Here is a 19,058-nt window from a genome sequence, read left to right as displayed (position 1 = left end):
GGAATTCAATCTGGCTTTTTAAAGGAGTTTTATTTAAAAAGCCAGCCTTATGTTTAAGGCATGAAACAGTCACAGCTCTGGGCATCCAACTGATTTTACTGATAGCAAAGCAAACCACTTTAAAAGCGAGACCCCACACCCACAGCAAAGTTGGTCCACACCCAGATATGACTTGAAAAACAGGGGGCTCCAACTGCTTTGATGAAAACTTCAGACCTGATCCTTGTCACCCGTTTTATAGCTGCATTTAAAAAATCAGGCTGCTGGATGTAGAAACACAGCAGTTTGGAAGTTTAAAAACTCCATTCAAAATTAAATAAGGACAAAGACTTTTGGAAAATTGAATTAAATGTTTGTGAAATGAAAAACTTACAAATGTTTCTGAATATCTCAACAAAAATGGACATTTTCAAGTGATCACTGTTGTTCGAGTTGGTAGGATTTCTTTCTGTGAATAGGTTGGAGACTGTTGTCAAAAAATGTGCATTTTTATAATAGGGGGTCAAAGCACTTCCATTATGTTTTTATGGGAATATCTCTGTGGTTTCAGTCAGAGTAAGTCCATGTCGAACAGAGGGCATATAGTTCTCTGTTTCCAGAACATCAAAACTTGCAGGGACAAAGAAAGTTTTCTCATTTTCTGAGCACTGAATCAAAGTCTGGACTGAAATTCATTTGAGGAAAAGGTCCAATGAGCCGAAGCAGGAAAGTCATTAAGCTGAAGTATTAAAATCCTCATAAATTAGAATTTGCAGATGAGCTAAATGAATGGAATGTTATTTTAATATCACCAAGAAGCCTCTTAGGCAAAAAAAAGTCTGGGTCCCAAAAAGAACCGAACAATTGAGAAAGTACAATTAAACAGTGTTTGGAACACACATGTGTATGTGTAAATGTAAACATACACATAAATAATATACCAGGCTTACCTGTAAATTGGGTCCTGCATCACAATCATCTTACTTTCATCCCATGTCCACTCCTTCTTCTGCAAACAAATAAAGAGGTTTCATTTACACCAGGTCAAAGGACTGATGACACCTTAAGGTTAAGACTCACAAACTTCCATTTAATGCAAATGAAAATCAACTTCACATCCAAATTCTTCTACAAATCCATATTTCTCTTTTTTTCTTTCGATTGTGCATTTGATTAAAGCCGTCTTTCAGTTTAAGGTCACAATCAAAATGTCAGCACTCGGGCGCACAGGAACTATTTATATCGATTTCTGTGTTGAAGGAGCGCTTTGTTGACTTCACTCATTCAGCCACTCCAATCTCCACACACAAACACAAGCTGCTCTGAAATGTAAATCCCTTCAACGTCACATTTGACATTTCATCTCTTTAGGACGGGAAGCAAAAATGACCAAAGGAGAAGTAAATGAAGATCCTGCATCTACTGACCAGATTACCTGATTAAATTTACACTGAGCCTTCAACAAGATTCTTTAATTACCAAAACAGGAAGGTAGAGTTTGACCTTTTCTATGAAAGTAAAGGGTTTTGTGACAAGAATATATAGACATGAAGTGGAAGGAGTAGATTTGGTATTGTGTTACTCCACCAAACTGTGAAATTGTTTAAATTCTATCCTGTTTTTTACAGAAAAGCATCAGACCTTTATGGACATATAATTAATATCTTCAAATGCATCTGATAAAAGATGCTAATGTACAGCAGTAGGAAATGCCAACATTAAGTGCACTAAGAGGTAAAACTGTTTGACTTTCACTTCTTTGCAGGGAAAGAGCTGCTTAATGTTGCAAGGGTTTTAAATTCATCACAGATAAATTCACTTGTTCATGGATGAGCAGAATAAACAACAAATTACAGCAAACAGCTGCTTTGACAATAAAAAACAGAGCAAGAAACACAACTGACACTTTGTTCTTCCTAGAGGTTTTGTTTTATTTTGTCAAGTCAGATAATGCTTTCAATGTTCTACAAGGTTCACTCTAATGATCTTCCATCATTAAAAAGCGTGGATCAAGGGAAGAACATAGTTAAAAGAATCGTGAAGAACCACGCAGGGACCTTTATGCAAGTCTTATGAGAAGGGAAAAGTCGTCTTACTTCAAAAGAAGAGAGGGGTCTGTAATGTTCCACATACCTATGATTTTACTGTGAGAGGCGGGATTTAAAAAAAAGAGTCACAGAAGTCTCCCTGTGTGATTTTTAAAGAATTTAATGATATAATGGTGCAGAAAGTAAGTATTTGATCAATAAGAGAAGTTCACATCAATTCTTTGTAATTGGGGCATCCCTGGTAGATTGGTTCCTCCCAATCTAGGTGTACAATCCTGTCACTGGTGGCCTTTGACAGCTCTATGGTCTGAATCATTGTGGAGGGGTTACATTCTGACTGTTTAAGGGTGTGTGTGTCTTTCATACACCTGTCCACATACAAGTAACAAGTAGAGGATAGAAAAGCTTATTAAAGAAGAAGTAACAAATCTGTGGGGGGCCAAAGTCTTTCTTGTTTGTAGGAACTAAATACACATGTTATGCACCATCATACAAATACATTCTTTAAAAATCCTACAATGTGATTTCTTGGATTCTCTTTCTACATTATGTCTTTCACAGTTGAAGTACATCAATGATAGATGTTACAGACCCCACTTGTCTTTGTGGGACAAGTTGCAGAATTCATGACTACCAAATACTTTACTGCCCCACCACATTTATGTGCATTATACCTGATTAGTTTTAAGACTCAAGTGTGTGATGCTGTGAGATCTGCATGATCAAAGAAAAACACAAAGTGTAAATACATATTTCATTTCATCCATTTGTCAGGACCTCCAACCGTTTTAAACAAAGATGTCACAGCTTTGGGGATTATTCACACAGTGTGTGGACAAACCTGACCCAACAAGACAGATAGCAGTGACAAACATGCATTAAGCTCACACAGTACATTTGGTTGATCCCCGTCTGCTCGGTCGACTGCATGGCAATTATGTTCTAGCCTCTAAGAAGTGTACAATCAGGTCTCTGTTGTCCTCTGGAAGCTTTTTTGGTCTCTAATAGGTTGTTTGGGTGCAGTTCAGCCTCTACTACATTAAATGTTATAAAGAATAGTTCTGGAGTGGCTAAGGTATAGTTTGCTTTATCCCACAGAGCATTATAACAGACTGCACCCTTCCAGCCCCCTGTTCAACGAATTGCCCTCCGGTAGACACTACAGCTCTATCAGGACAAAGACTACAAGACTGAGGAAAAGAGCAACAAGCCACACCCCACTCAACAACACACACTCTGTGTTCTGGTTGGAAAATGGACTCCTGTTTCCCCATGTTACCGCTCTTTACTCATATCTTTTTAGTATGTACTGAAACGCCCTTATTCATAAATGGCATTTTTGCAAAGTGACTACCTTTCAACATTGACATCTTCTGTATACCTATACCTCCCAGTCTTGAGCAGGTCTAATGTCATTGCGGTTAGCTATTATACTGACAAATAATTATTCTTATGCTAAAGTATCAGGAGGGGTGGGAGGTGTGAAAGTAGTGGGGGGCTGTGTGTAGGTATGGGGAGGGGGACCCATTTTTTTTAAATTTTTGTGCTTGTTTATTTTAATTTTCATGCTCATTTTCATATTATTTATTTTGTTTTGTTTTAATGTAAAGCAATTTGTGTTATGCTTTTATTTGAAAAGTGCTTTATATAAAGTTTGATTTGATTTGACTTGATAAAGCCAGTAGTAAAATCTAACAAAACGGAGCAAATTCAGACCTTGAGTGCTCAGGCATCCTTTGAAAGAAAAAAAAGAATGAGTCTATACTTCAAGGAATTCTAAGTTCAACTAATTTGATCTTGGCTTTTTTTCCCATCACATTAATTATTTTTTCATTATTTATCTTTTAAAAATACTCAAGACATCATCCATCCCTCCGTCATTTCACATTTTTCCAGGGCCAAGTCTTGGGGGCCCAGACCCCCCACTTCCTCCTGGTTTGCCAGTGGAACCCCATTAGTCCCTCCCAATTGGGTTTTCCCCAGGACATCTTCTGTGTGCCCGAACAGCCCAGGAGGCATCAGGGTAAGATGACGGTGCCGGCTCAACCAGATTTAAAAAAAATGTACATGATCAAAAGACCAAAGGAATCCTATGAAAGCTGAGTGCAATTGACAGAGCCCGATACTTTCCGGACCTGAAGAGCAAACCTTTTAAAAGAGGTTAATGTTGTTTCCATTTGATTTCAGTTGGTATACAACTACTTAATATTGTAAAACCTTTAAAAGAAAATACAACTAAATACATGTTCATACTTCAGAAGTCAAATAAATAAAAAGAGTGCTGAAGATCATATGTGCTAAAAAAATAAGTAAACAAAAATATTTTTAATTGAAAATATTTCTTTGAATTTCCACAACTAAAATAAACCATTTGGAGTCTATAATTTCTCACGTCTTGTTAGTATGGGTTACCAACATTTCATAATGAAAGTAGTCGATAATAGTAATGTGCAGATATGATGCCTAATGTTCCATAGTTTTGTCTGCTAAGCTTTCTTTTGGATTAAAAAGGAAAAGGCAAGTAACAAAAGATCTTTGCTTTGAACAGGCATAGTTATACATGTGAAATTTATGAAAAATAGTCATAGAAAGAAGTTAACTCACCTTTTTCTTTTTCCTCAAAGTCACCTTGACGCCATCGACTGACACGACAATGTTGACTTTCTTCTTTTTGATGTTTTTCACCTTGAATTCGTACTGTAGAGAGAACAGACAGAAGCAACATCTGATCAGGAAAAGTGTGGGTGGCATATCTGGTCATGGTAATTGAAAATGTGTTCAGTGCTTCAAGGTAAGACATCAAAACTTATGAGACATGAAAAGCACCAACAACCATGCAACTATTATACACAAATATTCCTGTCAGCAGAAAAAAAAAAGAGGATATTGGTCACATAGGTGTGAATAAAACAACTACGAGCTGTAAATAACTCTCGTATGATGTTATAATATGCAAGTTCTTCCGTCAGTGATGGCAGAAATAACCTAGTTGAGGGTCAGAATCTACAATGTAGCTGAGAAGAGTGTGGAAACATCATAAAGGAAATCACTATGATCTATGATGAGGCAGGGATGTCAAACTCATTTTCACTGAGGGCCACATCAGCATAGCGGTTGTCCTCAAAGGGCCAAATATAACTTATACATGTAATTAAATGTAATGACAAATAAACGTAACTACTCCTTAATGTTAAATAATTAATTTATTTATTATAACTTTTTAAAGTGACAATTACAGTTGCATAGAAAACATATGTTTGCTTGTTACTCTAGCATAAATCCTTTTACATTTAATTCTGTCAGGTTAGGTTATATGGACAGTGTATAAGTCCTTATGGATGTTTGCCCAATCTGAAATTTCAAGTCCAATTCCCCCTAGATATGAATAAATACACACATTTCTTTTATTTATTTTTTAAGAAATTAAAAACTTGTATGCTCTCGCAGGCCAGATAAAATGACATGGCGGGCCACATTTGGGAGAATTCTATTTTGTTTACACCACATTTGCACTAAATTGTTTTATTTTTTTTAACAAAGACACTATAATTTTTTCACAGAACTAATATCTGATTAACAGCTCTTTTTTTTTTTTGAATAATGCGATAGCTATGGCTTTGTTTTTCAAAAGTTAATACCAAAGTACCTGGCAGCTACTTGACCTATTTATTTTTTAACCTGTTTACAGCAATTTTGTACTAAATAATGGCTGCTGATCATGTTCACTATTGTTTAAACCAAATTTTACAAACATTTCCAAATCAAAATTGTCATTGTTTGTCAAAGACAGAGTGTTGTTGATTTCAGCAATGTTACACTAAAGTCTGTTATTCATTACACCAAATAGGACACAAGTTTATTATCATTGTTTAAAAACTAAAAAATAAATGGGGAAATATTTTCCAAAAAACAGTTTTTCAAGTTTTTCTTTCTTAAAGTTTGATATATCGTGAGTTGTTAGAGACGATGATATCGATTATCGCCATATCATGATAGTACCGTTATCGTGAGCAATGTATCGCAAATTGTATCGTCTCGTGAGGAACCCAGTGATTCCCAGCCCTACTATGGACAGGTCACCAGTCTGTCGTAAGGCCGTACAACCACACACATACACAATCACACCCAGGGACAATCCAAATTAACCTTTGAAGCATGTCTTTGGACTGTAGGAGGAAGCTAGATTTCCTGGAAGAAAACCACATATGCATGGGGAGAACATGTGAACTCAGCCGGGTATTCGTACCAGGGCCTTCTCACTGAGGAAAAAGAGCTAACCACTATGCCACCGTTGATCTCGTAACAGATTTAATGTACTATGTAATAGTTCCACAGAGTTATTAGAAAACGAGAATGATTGCACTGAACTGATTTGGCCGGCTAAATGAATTGCCACTTTATCTCTAATAAATCCATCTATTCCTGTCATGAACTGTGATGATTCTCTCCACCATTCATACACTCCCCAGCCCATTCCTACATGCGACGCTGAAATGAATAATACCACCATGTCACCATATACCTGAGTAACACAGCAAAATGAGCACATTTAATTAAAACACTTAGGCCACAGACACCACTGCAGCTGGAGGCTTGCACTGCATTAATTTCACAAACCTGGAAATGGATCCAGTCTCACTTTTCCCCAAATGCAGTCTCTCGATAGCAAACAAGGCAGTTAGAGTGTTTAAATGAGTGCAGATAACAGCTTATAACACCATTTGGATCATTGAGGATAATTGCATGTGTGTGCTAGATGAGCCAGCTGAATCCAAACAGAAAAGCTTTTCTTTTTCTTCGGCTAAACTTTTGTCTCAATGGTGGAGACATTGTAGGCCACATGTTCAAAATAAATGCAGAAGTAAAGCTAACAAATAAATTAAAAAAGTCAAACACACAAACACATCATATCCACTTTGGGCTTACGACCACTGATAAGTGATCTGGCGGCATGTCCATGCTAGCCATAAAGAATTGTTCAACTGATTGCGCCTTACCAAGGCCCATAGTTACAGTGTCGTGGAACAGGTTAAAAATCAAGTCTGTTTTAATTCAATCAACCTGCAGTGTATAACTTAAGCAGTAGTTCATCATTGGACTTTTATTTCTCCTCGATACACACATTTGCACATCTTTTATCGTTTTGTATGATGTTTTATAATAAACAATACAACATTTTGAACATGACAGATTTGTATAACAAATAATGAAGCCGATTAAGATGCCAAGACAATTGAGACCAAAACAAGTGATGTGTGAAAATAATGTTATTTACTTTTGTTTCTGCTAAAAGTAAAGAGCTTTGCTCGTGTGCAGTTGTTTGAAGAAAAAAATCTGGAGTATGCCAAGCAGTGATTAGACATTACTGCAGATGCAAAGCCATGGAACTTTATTAAACAATGATCAAGTCCAAGAACGAACGTACTCAGTGTTCAAGCACGTTGTTAATGTCTGGAAAAACGGCCTTGAAGCTCACCTATTTGCTCTTATCATTACTAGTGTTTGTATAGGCATAAAAGCATAAGGTGATAATTCCACATCAAACTAAACATTTAACTTTCCACGTGACCTTTACGCAAAGTTAATTTCCGTCCTCGGATTATGGGATGACCCTCCTAATGTCACATATGCCTCATGTTTACACTTCATAAATACCCTTTACCAAGCCAACAAACACAGCCAATTTGTTCCAAACGTGTTCCTTTTCAGCCCTGAGGTTTGTCCCTCGTCAGTCATGGACACATCCATCTCAATAACATGACCCCACAAGACAAAGGAAAAGTGATAAAGCAGATAGTAAGCAATGGCAGAGAGAGGTAGATGAGAAAGACAGGAGATTGGGGGGAGGAGGGAGACACTGATGTAGCAGAGCAGAGCCAGTTCAATGAGGAGCTTGGATCGTTAGGTATGACCTGAGGTGAACTTACTCAAACTCTCAGTCAAGGTTTCGGAAATATGCCAGCTGTTGTTAGCTGGCTAATCGGGTAAGGAGCTTTAGTTTTAAGAGTTAAAAATCATACGTTTAAGTGTTACGGATCACATTTTGGTGTTGCAAATCACATTTTTAGGTGGTCCAGAAAACATGTTTTAGGCATAACAGAGCACATGTTTACGTGTTACATGTCATAGTTTAAGCATTACAAAGTGTGTGTGTGTGTGTGTTACAGATGCTTGTTTAGGTGTTACCTATCACAATGTACAGGGGTTGCAAAGCACTTATTTAGGTGTTAAAGATCACACAGTTTAGGTTCTACCGTGTGTTTGTCTATGTGTTACAGATCTAACACATTGGCATTGCAGAGTGCCTATTTAGGTGTTAAACATCCCATATTTTGGCGTTACAAATAACTTATTTCAGGATTACTTGTTTACGTGTTAAGGATCAAATGTTATAAAAGGGTTAAACCAAATCGTCAAGTGTTACAGACAATGTTCTAGGTGATACAGAGTGAATCTTTAGGTGTTATAGAGGAACTCTTGTTCATTAAAGGGCACACATTTTAATCATTATAAATATGTGTTAAAAAAGGGGTGTAATGGTTTTATTTAAACAAAAATTTGTTTCATATCAAAAACTTCATCGCTGAAATGATTCATAGTTAGTATTGGTTCATACTGAACTATTCGATTTGATCCCATTCCCTGACACAAAATGGATCCAGGACATCTTCAGCCAAAAATTCCACATGTGTGACTCAGAGATGAATACCTGAGTACTGGACAATGAAGGAGATGTTTCCAGATTACTTGTATTTCTTGTAAGATAATCAAGTGTACATTCAATGTGTACAATCAAACAACTAAACAAGAATCAATGGAAAATCCATTCACGTTTTAGTTTCATAAAGTTCAGCCCAATGTTTATCCTCAAAACAAAAACAAGAATCCAAATGGAACATTATCAGAACATTCTACCACACTGTACGGTCACATGTCATGTTTCCACACATTGGAATGTGATGATAGCTTGATCTTTTTTTGTTTTGTTTGTTTTTTGCTGCCATCACATGTTGCATTGCATGCTGTGATTTTCGTTTTTACATTATAGTACAATGAACCTTTAATGTCTGAATCCAAATGATATTATCCAAAATCAATTATATTCAATTATCATCATTTTAAATGACGCTGCTCCCTGTTCCCTTCTCTACCTCTGTGCCGGTTCCAAGCCCGGTTTGAGAAGGTTGCGTCAGGAAGGGCATCCGGCGTAAAACATTGCCAAATTTACCATGCGACTTGTTCGCTGTGGCGACCCCTGATGGGAGAAGCCGAAAGTGGAAGAAATGACTATTATGGTTTGCCGTGGGATCATTTACCTTTTAATTATTTGTTTTATTCTAATGCATAAAAGTTTTGCTTTTTACTTTACTTTCAAATCACTGTAGCTTAATTATTACATAAACCAAACCATGATCAGCCATTACATTAAACCACAAAGCAGGCAGCTCATATACAGAGAAAGACAAATGTCTGTGAAACTTTCCCCAGGGGGGGACAAGGAAAAGAGAAGAAAAAACCCAAAAGATCAGATCATTTGAACAGTCAATAAAAATGGAAAACTGACTTTATTCTCCACAACAGGAGGAAACCAGAGCCTACCTGCAGAGACGAGAGGCCTTTTCTTCTGCACTTTTACCCCCTAATTTCCTGCTACTTTGATAAGTCAGAGACAACCTCTGTTCCTTTTTTTATTGTCTGACTTTTGTATTTTATTCTGCAAGTTCAGACAAATCATCTGTGTTGACTCAGCAGACAAAGACTACATTTCAATGACAGCAGACATTCAAACAGCATTTTCTTTAGTAGCATGTTTTAAGGCTTTTGCATTCTTTGTTTTTTTTGCCAACTATGAAGTAGAAAAATCCATTATGAAAATAAATTACCCAAATATGCATAACATTTAAAGATCCTTACAAATTACCATAAAACTCAGGATTTCCTTTTACAACTGCATCTAATAGATTTGATTTTACAATATTCATTATGTGACGTAGAATAACTCAACCTGTGTCTATTGTAAAGCGATTTCCTATTGAGATACTCTAGAATTGTAAAGTAAGTGAAGGTTAAAAATTCAAATACAGAAAAATAACTTTTAACAAGCTCAAATTTAAAATAAAAGCAAGGTTAAAGACTAATACAAGATAATAAAAGTTTGAGAGAAGTCCTTGTCTCCTATTGTAATATTATCACCTACCTTACTGATCCGGTGCTACTGAAAATTTGATTTGGATCTAAACCGATATAAACCTTTTTTTTTGGGCAGTATGCCGTTAGCATTTTGGCATTTGCAAGGTTTTATATCCAAATGTTAAATAAAGATGGTAAATGAGACATGATCAGTGGAGGGAAATGATTTGAAATTGGTTCACAACTTAATAAATGAATAGTTTTTTCTTTTCACTCAAGTTTCAATAAAAAAGCATTTTGCTGTTAAATAAGTTCATTCTCTCAAAACAACAGTTTTAAAACAACAAAATCTTTTATTAATTGAAAAGGGGGAAAAAAGAGTTTAAATCAAAAACTATTCCTAAATGCTGCTTTTTCAATATGCACACAGATTTAGTTTTATATAAGACAGGAATTGAATTTAGTTGCAAATATGTCAATAACTCTGAAATGACTAAACTCTTTTTTTGGTTTGTTTTTTTGTTCTATGGACAGGGAACCATTCATGATCTTACAATTGACAGTGACCTATATAAGAGATTAGACAACTTTTAAAAATGTACAAAATTTCTCAGGTTTTATTTTAAAAATGATTTAGGGAATAAATACTATTTTTCTCCATATTTCAATAAATGCTCTGAAAACCGTTATTCTTCAAATTACTTGTATTTTGTTGTAGTTTTTCTTTAATGAACCATTTGCCCCTTACACTGTAGAGTTGTTTATTCCAGTAGTTTTACATGTTGATTTCCCACTGTGGGTCTGTGCACCTGTTCACCTCACTATATATAGATACAAGTACAGAGGAGCAGCTGGCTTATGTTTAAATGTGCTGATTTTCTCACTTATTCTTTTTCTATTTCGCCCTCTGTTTCCTATCATTTTCTGATTCACTTTATACCAATGTTATTTCCCATCAATCTAAGCATGGTCTAGAAACAAAAGTAAGCATTTTCACTTGAATATACATCAGCAGGGTGAACTTGCAACTACGTTAAAAAGGCCTATCCCATGCATAATCAATGTTTTGAGCTTTTAAGTGTTATAATGTTTATTCCTCATGAAACCAAACTTCAAAGTTGCATATCTGACTATTCCCTTGAAAGACCGCCTTTCTGAACACCAGCCCCTCCCAACACAAGCGGGTTCTCACATTGTGACGTAGACCAGTAAGAACAGCCCATTCCAAGAAGAGTCTGTGCTGCCAGCATGAATAATTAAGAATAAAGTTATTATGAGGAAAAAGTCTAAATTTTACGAGAATACTTAAACACCTTAAAAAAAGTCAACATTTTAATTTTAGAATGAAGTTTTATTTTATTTTTATTTTTTTTAAGTCTTCTTGCTTTATTCTCCCTTTTAACCTCCTGGTGAGTTCAATAATCTCTCGTTATTTTACTCAAAGGAATTTGTAATAGGTATGGAGTGCATTATATGATGCTCTGTATATGCAATATTTGTCAATAAAGTCTACTTTTAAAAAACCTAAATTTATGACTTACAAAGCTGTAATTTTAGTTGTACATTTACAAATAAAGTAAAGCAGATTCAGCAAGATTCTTGAGCTGTGTGATGTCCATCCAATTTTTCTGAATTATATGCAACATAAATTAACCTTAAATGAAACCGGTAATGTATAAACAAAATGTGACATTGTTTAAAAAATAATTAATATTTGTTTTTAAATTTCTTTTAAAATTGCAATTAAAGATTTTCTTTTCTTTAATTATTTAATCATTTTAAATAATTTTACAACTTTTTAAATTCTTTTTAGATTGCTCTAACACTCCGTTCTACGTTTAACTTTTTGATCAAATGCAAACAAAAGGTAAGACTTTTCTAATTCCAGTGATTTTTGTCTTTTGTGCATCCTTTAAGAGATGTCTGAGTCATTTAAAAAAAAAAGTAACTTACAGATTGAATACAAGTTACTCTGAGCCAGTGGTGTGAATAATTTCCAGCTTTATTGTTCATTTAGAGACACAAGGAGACAAAAAAAATCTGTTTTTGTTTTATCAGAAAATATAAATGATGTGTGCATAATCCACTATGTGGGAAAACTACATAAATCCCTAGAAGCTTTATCAATGCATCACTAATTACAACTAGAATCTCGTAGGATAATATTGGATACTTTCATTTAGTAAATTATTTCTTTAAATCACACATTAGTCACATCAGTATGCAAAACAAGTTTTAATTTTGCCTCATCAGGTTTAGAATTTGGCACTAATGTTTAACATTTTTGTCTAATAGAAAAAAATATCTTATTAAAAGACAGTTTTTTTTAAATCTTTTTTTAAAATCATTTAGATACCTGTGACGAAAAGAGATAACTAAGGTAGAATTACTTTTGGATAGAACTGCGTATACATTTAACCTTTGATGTACAACAGCAGATTTGCATAAAAAAGTGTTATTGTAGAAAATAACCAAAGAATGTGGGATTTTTTGAAAAAGCAATTACACAAAAGAGGAAAGAGAAGAAAATAAACATTTAAGACTAATTTTTTTTTTAAAACCTTGTCTAAATGTTTTAAAAAATGAGTTTACCGGATGACTTTCAACTTATTGACAAGAACACAGAGAAGACAATTTAATTTAACATGTAATTTAACTACAGGATGAAAAGAGGAACAGTCAGAATGGATCCAAAAGCAGCAGTGAAGTGTTGCTGTAAGCTCATCAGAACTAGTTTTACCATTTCATGTTTTAGCTGCCTTTGTTGCATTCTGTATATCCAAGCAAAACTCTCCAAGCACAGAATCATAAATTGCATTTAAAAAGAAGCAACAATTTCAAAATACAAAATAGTTATTTTACTTGCTGAAAACAAATTCAGATAAATATGTTGTCTTTTGTTCTAAAAGAAGTGAGGGAATTTTTTTATGACGCTTTATCACTTAGTCCATCATAGATCCAAGTTCATTTATTTTCTACTTCCTTTCTGATCAATGCCATTTTCTCATTTCCATCTTTTGCCCTGGTGCTCATAAATCTGCTCGGATGATGGATAGATTCATGACGACACATGAGCTTCAAAGACTCCTGACACTTCTGAAGAATACGGAATATCTTCCTGGCTCTTTCTTGTTACAGAGGCAATCCAATCGATACTTACCCGACAGAGAGGTTCATGAAGATGACATGAGAGTCTTAGGAATTTTTTTTTTTGTAAAAAGGGAGTGAGTTGTTAAATTAAATTGTGACACAAATCAATACATTGATTTTTGTTTCAGAATAGTTTACAAAACATTTTACCTCACTGATTTTTTTAAAAATATATACCACTAAAATTAATTGGAGGAAGGATCTATTTTTTAAATGGGTGACATGAAAGTAACATTACAGTGTAATCTCGTTTAGCACTGTGGTTTCTAAAAGTAACCCACAATAGGTTAAGTTAGATTAAAGTAAGATTACAGATGCTTTAAGGCAGTAAAAGCCCTCACTACACACTCCATGCACTTTTCTCAGACAGATGAGAGCATTTTCATATTTTTCTGTCTTGTTTAAACTCTCAAAGTTCAAACTTTCGTGGAAAAATAAGTCCTGTTATATAGAATCAAAAGAAAGATCTGCACTTGATTGAAGATTTATGTAGATTTGGCGAACTAAATGCATTGTGTACAGGAGAAATGGCACAGAGGAGATTGATTGACGAGGTCAACAGCCAATCAGGAGGCAGACTCAGTGTGTTGTTTAAAAAGAAAAATCTGCGAAAGGTAAACTGTGATATGACAAGGGAGCACTGTATATATGCGTCTTAGATTGACCAATGGTTTTGCTAGCCTACCTCAATTTTACCAACAGCAAAAAAAGAAAAGAAGCATTTTTTCCTGATGACTTTATACTGCTCCACATCAAGTACTAAGAAAAAGTGGAGACCAGGAAACAATATACAGTGGTGGACAAAATTGTTGGTACCCCACAGTTAAAGAAAGAAAGTCCACAATGCTCACTGAAATGACTTGAAATGTTCAAAAGTAACAATAAATTAAAAAAAATTGAAAATGAAATAATCCAAATCAGCCATTACTTTTGAGTTGTTGATTAAAAGAATTATTTAAAAAAAAAAAAAAAAAACGAATGAAATAGGGCTGGACAAAAATGATGGCACCCATAACTTCATATTTTCACTGCAATGAAAATGTTTCTGCACCTGTCCACAGGTATTTTGGCCCACTCCTCATGAGCAAACTGCTCCAGTTGTCTCCAAATGGAATGTTTCAGCTCCTTCCACAGATGTTCAATGGGATTCAGATCTGGGCTCATAGAAGGCCACTTCAGAATAGTCCAACGCTTTTCTCTTAGCCATTCTTGGGTGTTTTTGGCTGTGTGTTTTAGATCGTTGTCCTGTTGGAAGACCCATCACCGGCGACTGAGACCAAGCTTTCTGACACTAGGCAGCACATTTCTATCCAGAATGCCTTGATAATCTTAAGATTTCATTTTACCTTGCACAACTTTAAGACACCCTGTGCCAGATGCAGCAAAGCAGCCCCAAAACAGAACTGAGCCTCCACCATGTTTCACAGTAGGGACAGTCTTCTTTTCCTTGTATGCTTCATTTTTGAGTCTAGGAACATAGAGCTGATGTGCCTTACCAAAAAGCTCCAGTTTGGTCTCATCTGTCCAAAGGACATTTTCCCAGAAGCTTTGTTGCTTGTCAACATGCATTTTTGCAAATTCCAGTCTGGCTTTTTTATGATTTCCTTTCAACAGTGGTGTCCTCCTTGGTCGTCTCCCATGAAGTCCACTCTGGCTCAAACAACGATGAATGGTGCGATCTGAAACTGATGTACCGTGATCTAGGAGTTCACCTTTAATGTCTTTGGAGGTTGTTCTGGGTTTTAAAACAGCTGTGATGTCAATTAAAGGACATACCTGAGTTCATCATGACCCTCTGGGCAATTCGTTCTCAGTCTTTTATGGAGGTACCATCATTTTTGTCCAGCCCTATTTCATTGGTTTGTTTTTTTAAATAATTCTGTTAATCAACAACTCAAAAGTAATGGCTTATTTTGATTATTTAATTTTCAATACATTTTAATTTGTTACTTTTGAATGTTTCAAGTCATTTCAGTGAGCATTGTGGACTTTTTCTTTAACTGAGGGGTACCAATAACTTTGTCCACCACTGTATATCACTGTGGTAATTTTATAAATTAAAAATGTGTTCTGCCTTTAACTAAAGGGGGCAAAGTAGCCCTTACTAAAAGACACTAATCAACAATAATTAAATGTATTTAGAGGTCAAAGGAAAACTTGGGTTGCATGAGAATTTGAAGCATATTTGTATTTATTTAGGACAAAAGTCATAATCATGATAACGTTTTGGATTCCTGTCATTTAAAAGGCATAATTGCCATTTAATATCCTAAAAGATTTACTTTTATCATTTAGTTTGTTTTACACTGCTAACTTTCAGTGAACAAAACAAAAAATGGAAAAGAAAAAAAAAGAGAGAGCAGTGTCTTTTTTTAACCTGAGAGTCCTTAATAAAGGAGATAAACCAAGTCTTTATGGCCAGGTTTGCATTAATCTGTCAACGTTTGCTGATTCAGACTAAGGTCACCTTTACAATAACATTCCCACAGTGCTTCTCATATTCACCCAGTCTTGAAGAAAGCCAAGGTAACCTTGTCTTGTTGGCCACGTGTTTAAAACATGCATCGGCAGGGTCTGCTGTGTACTTAACACAAGTTAGATTTAATGGAAAATTTAAAATTGTTGATTTTATATCAAGAAAGCAGGAGATTTAAGTAGACCAGAGTGATAAATGTATTTTCTCTACCAGAATGTCTGCATCTCATCTCTTAAAGCAGGTTGCTAAAGTTTTTTACAATAATAGTACAAGAACTTGAAATCCCTGCATCCTTCATCTGTCCACTAAACAAAAGAAATGTCCATGCATTTCCATATTTTCTGTAGCATCTGTAATATTGGCGTGTCAGTCCAAAGATCAGGGAGGCTTCATTTCTCTGGGTTAGTCCAAAGCTTTTACATTATAAACAAACTGTTTGGAAGCGTGGTGACACCACTTCCTCAGATGGATCTCAATCTAATCTCATCAGACCAGAGTTCTCGTGAGAGCATTCACACTTGCACACTTGGTGCGCTCCAACATGGAAAAGGAACTCTAGTCAGTTTTAACCAAACCAAACAAGGCAGGTGTGATGCACCTTTAAGAGAGAAGTTAAAAAGCTTTTTTCCAGGTTATTTCTTCTAAAGCCAATAGGAAAAAAAATTAGAGCCAAAGACCTGCAAAATAAAATTTTAATTAGGGCTGCACGATATGAGGAAAACTTGCGATATGCGATATTAGTGATCAATATTGCGATAACGATAAATTTGCGGTAAATAAACAAATAGAAAAATAAACGAAAACATCATTCCCATTTCATTGCAACAGTTTAAAAATTATACTCCAAATGACCCTCATCGACATGGGGGACAAACGTCAGGGTGGCTAACCCTGGTCCTCAAGAGCCTCAACCCAGTCTGTTTTCCAATTCTCCCTAGACTGCTCGATAATGATAACCAAAGTCAGGTGTGTTCAGTCAATCAGGATGTGAAATCACTTGAGTCAGCCAATCAACAGCAAGCTGGTTAAGGAGAGCTGGAAAACAGGCAGGGTTGAGGCTCGTCAGGACCAGGGTTAACATAATAGGCCTCCATCTGATTGGTCAAAGCATAAAGGGATTTATTTGATTCGTTAAATGCTTCAAGCTGCTAGAAGATTGTTTTAACACATTTTGGGTTTGCGATTTATTGCGATATTCGCCGTCTTTTGCGATATGCATATTGCAGAGCTGGATATTGCGATAACGATAAATTTGCGGTATATTGTGCAGGCCTAATTTTAATAGATGTTTTGCTTGATAGGATTTTCAGAAGGGCATTTCTTCTCTTTACTAAGAACCCAGCAGCGTGATCTAAGCCTCTCAAATAGAAAAGTAAGAAAGTAAACATTCAAAATAACACATTCTTTGAAGTAAAATAGCCCTTCAACCGGAGTTGACATAGCTTTAACCAATTAGGACTCAGAGAAAAATGGCTTTGGACCAATAAGCAGCACTTGTTAGTAAGGTGCTGATATGGGCACAAAGCTGCTTTTCTCACCTAAAACATCTGTTGAAATGGCATGTATTGGGTAAACAGTTGAAGAGTTACAGTAGTTCAAAGAATGTCAACAGCAGAGCTAAAGTCCCAGTGTAAAAGGGTTAAGCAGGTACATTATATAAAGAGTAAAAACTGTCCAACATTAAAAAGAGCAAATGTGGGAAAACGATTTAGTGTTTACAATCACAGAACTCTTTTGTGCATAGAAAAGCTTTAAACCACAGCTTCTTCATTTCTAATAACAGGAATATAGACATTTTTTATAGTAAAGACCAACATTAGAGCCTGCTCCCAAAGAGGATAACATGAAAAGTACAAGAGTTTAACATTGGCAGTAATTAGCCATCTTTGTGTTCAGAGAAAAGTTTCTTTTTGTTCAGTTCTGGTCCAATGAGAGATGAATTCCTCACCACATCAAAAGCTCACATTGGTAATCCGAGCTCCTTCACTGTACAAAATAATGAGTGTGCTCTCAAAGTAAAGTACATTAAATATGTACATATTCAGCATATCTTCTGTGCTTGCAGTGCAGCACAAGCAAATGATTACTATAGCAAAAAACTATTACAATATCACAGCTGTCCAACAGTAAAGATCCATTTAGAAATCTGATGAATGAACATAAATTAACTTTTGAAAATGAAGACATTAAATACATGTGGAGTGCATCAATCCAAAAGCAAAAATTAAGAAGGGAGCCAGGGAAGAAGAATAAAAAGCTTAACAAAAAGGTTTGCATACAACTGGCAAATAATAATAAATGTTCAAAAAATTATTTTATCTAAATGGCTAAATTGAAACACAGGGAGCCCAATGCCCACCTTCTGTACATATGGAGAAAGATTAGCTTTGGAACTGAATCTTTCCTGACAATGCAAAAAGGAAAAAACAACAACGCAAATTTAGTACAATGGCCGACTCACCATCCCAAGTTGTGTTACATAGCAAATAGGGGGAGATTACATGTGGGAAGCAAGGAGGCAATGCTAAATACCTGCAATTTTGGTCCACGTCACTTTATTTCTTATTTTTTTTCTTTCCATCTCTATCGATCTATCTGGGTGAGGCGGGAACAAGAAATGTAAAGTAAAGACGTGCCCATTTTAAAGTACAGGTCATTAATGCATTTATCAAACTACGTGTTAATTGTCTGGACAACATTCCTAAATAAATAAATACAGAAATAAATAGTCTTGAGTAAAAAACAAACAAAAACTTAAACTCAAGAGATCTTAAGGTTAAAACAGCTACGGTAAACAAACACCAAATAAACAATGTATTATGATGGTAAAATAAAATGGACAAACAAAGAAAAGCAGCACAAAGTGGTTCAGACTTGAATTCAATTATGTTGTGGGCTGGGAGCTCACAAGCCGATTGACATGGTGAAGTCCTTCTGACGACACATAAAGAATTACTAGCTCTTAAACTTTTAATTGGCAGTTAAATGAACTTGACCACAGCGTATTTGACAAAGAAGAAACTGGCAGTCCTGTTTGTGCACGTTCAATCCACCAGCATGATTTAGTGCAGGAAGCAGAGGGGAACATCAGCAGAATTAACATTTAATAAATCACTCAACTAGTGTCCTATAAAAGCTGTCATGTATCGTCCCTGCACTGTTGGTTAAAGGAGGCAATTCACTTTGGATAAGGAGAGAGCTGCTGGTTTTAAAGGAGGCTTTGCTTTTCCATTGGCAGAAAAATGCAAAATGCATTTAGAAGGGTAATAGTTAGA

The 19,058-nt window shown here is 35.5% G+C and overlaps 1 protein-coding gene across 2 annotated transcripts in view; it reads right to left on the bottom strand.

The window, feature by feature from the left end:
* The window catches only part of LOC101163480 (carboxyl-terminal PDZ ligand of neuronal nitric oxide synthase protein), a 172,713-nt gene that overhangs the window by 115,384 nt on the left and 38,271 nt on the right, over window positions 1–19,058 (bottom strand). For both annotated transcript variants that reach the window (XM_023954384.1, XM_023954385.1), the window contains exons 3-4: window positions 4,632–4,724; window positions 930–988 (exon numbers count right to left, since the gene is read on the bottom strand). In XM_023954384.1, the coding sequence (XP_023810152.1) occupies window positions 930–988; window positions 4,632–4,724 (152 nt within the window). The remainder of the gene's footprint in view (window positions 1–929; window positions 989–4,631; window positions 4,725–19,058) is intronic.

The sequence above is a fragment of the Oryzias latipes genome, chromosome 4, assembly GCF_002234675.1.
Source record: "Oryzias latipes chromosome 4, ASM223467v1".
Taxonomy (NCBI): domain Eukaryota; kingdom Metazoa; phylum Chordata; class Actinopteri; order Beloniformes; family Adrianichthyidae; genus Oryzias; species Oryzias latipes.
Note: the sequence above shows the minus strand (reverse complement) of the source record. Positions and strands in the feature narration are given on the sequence as shown.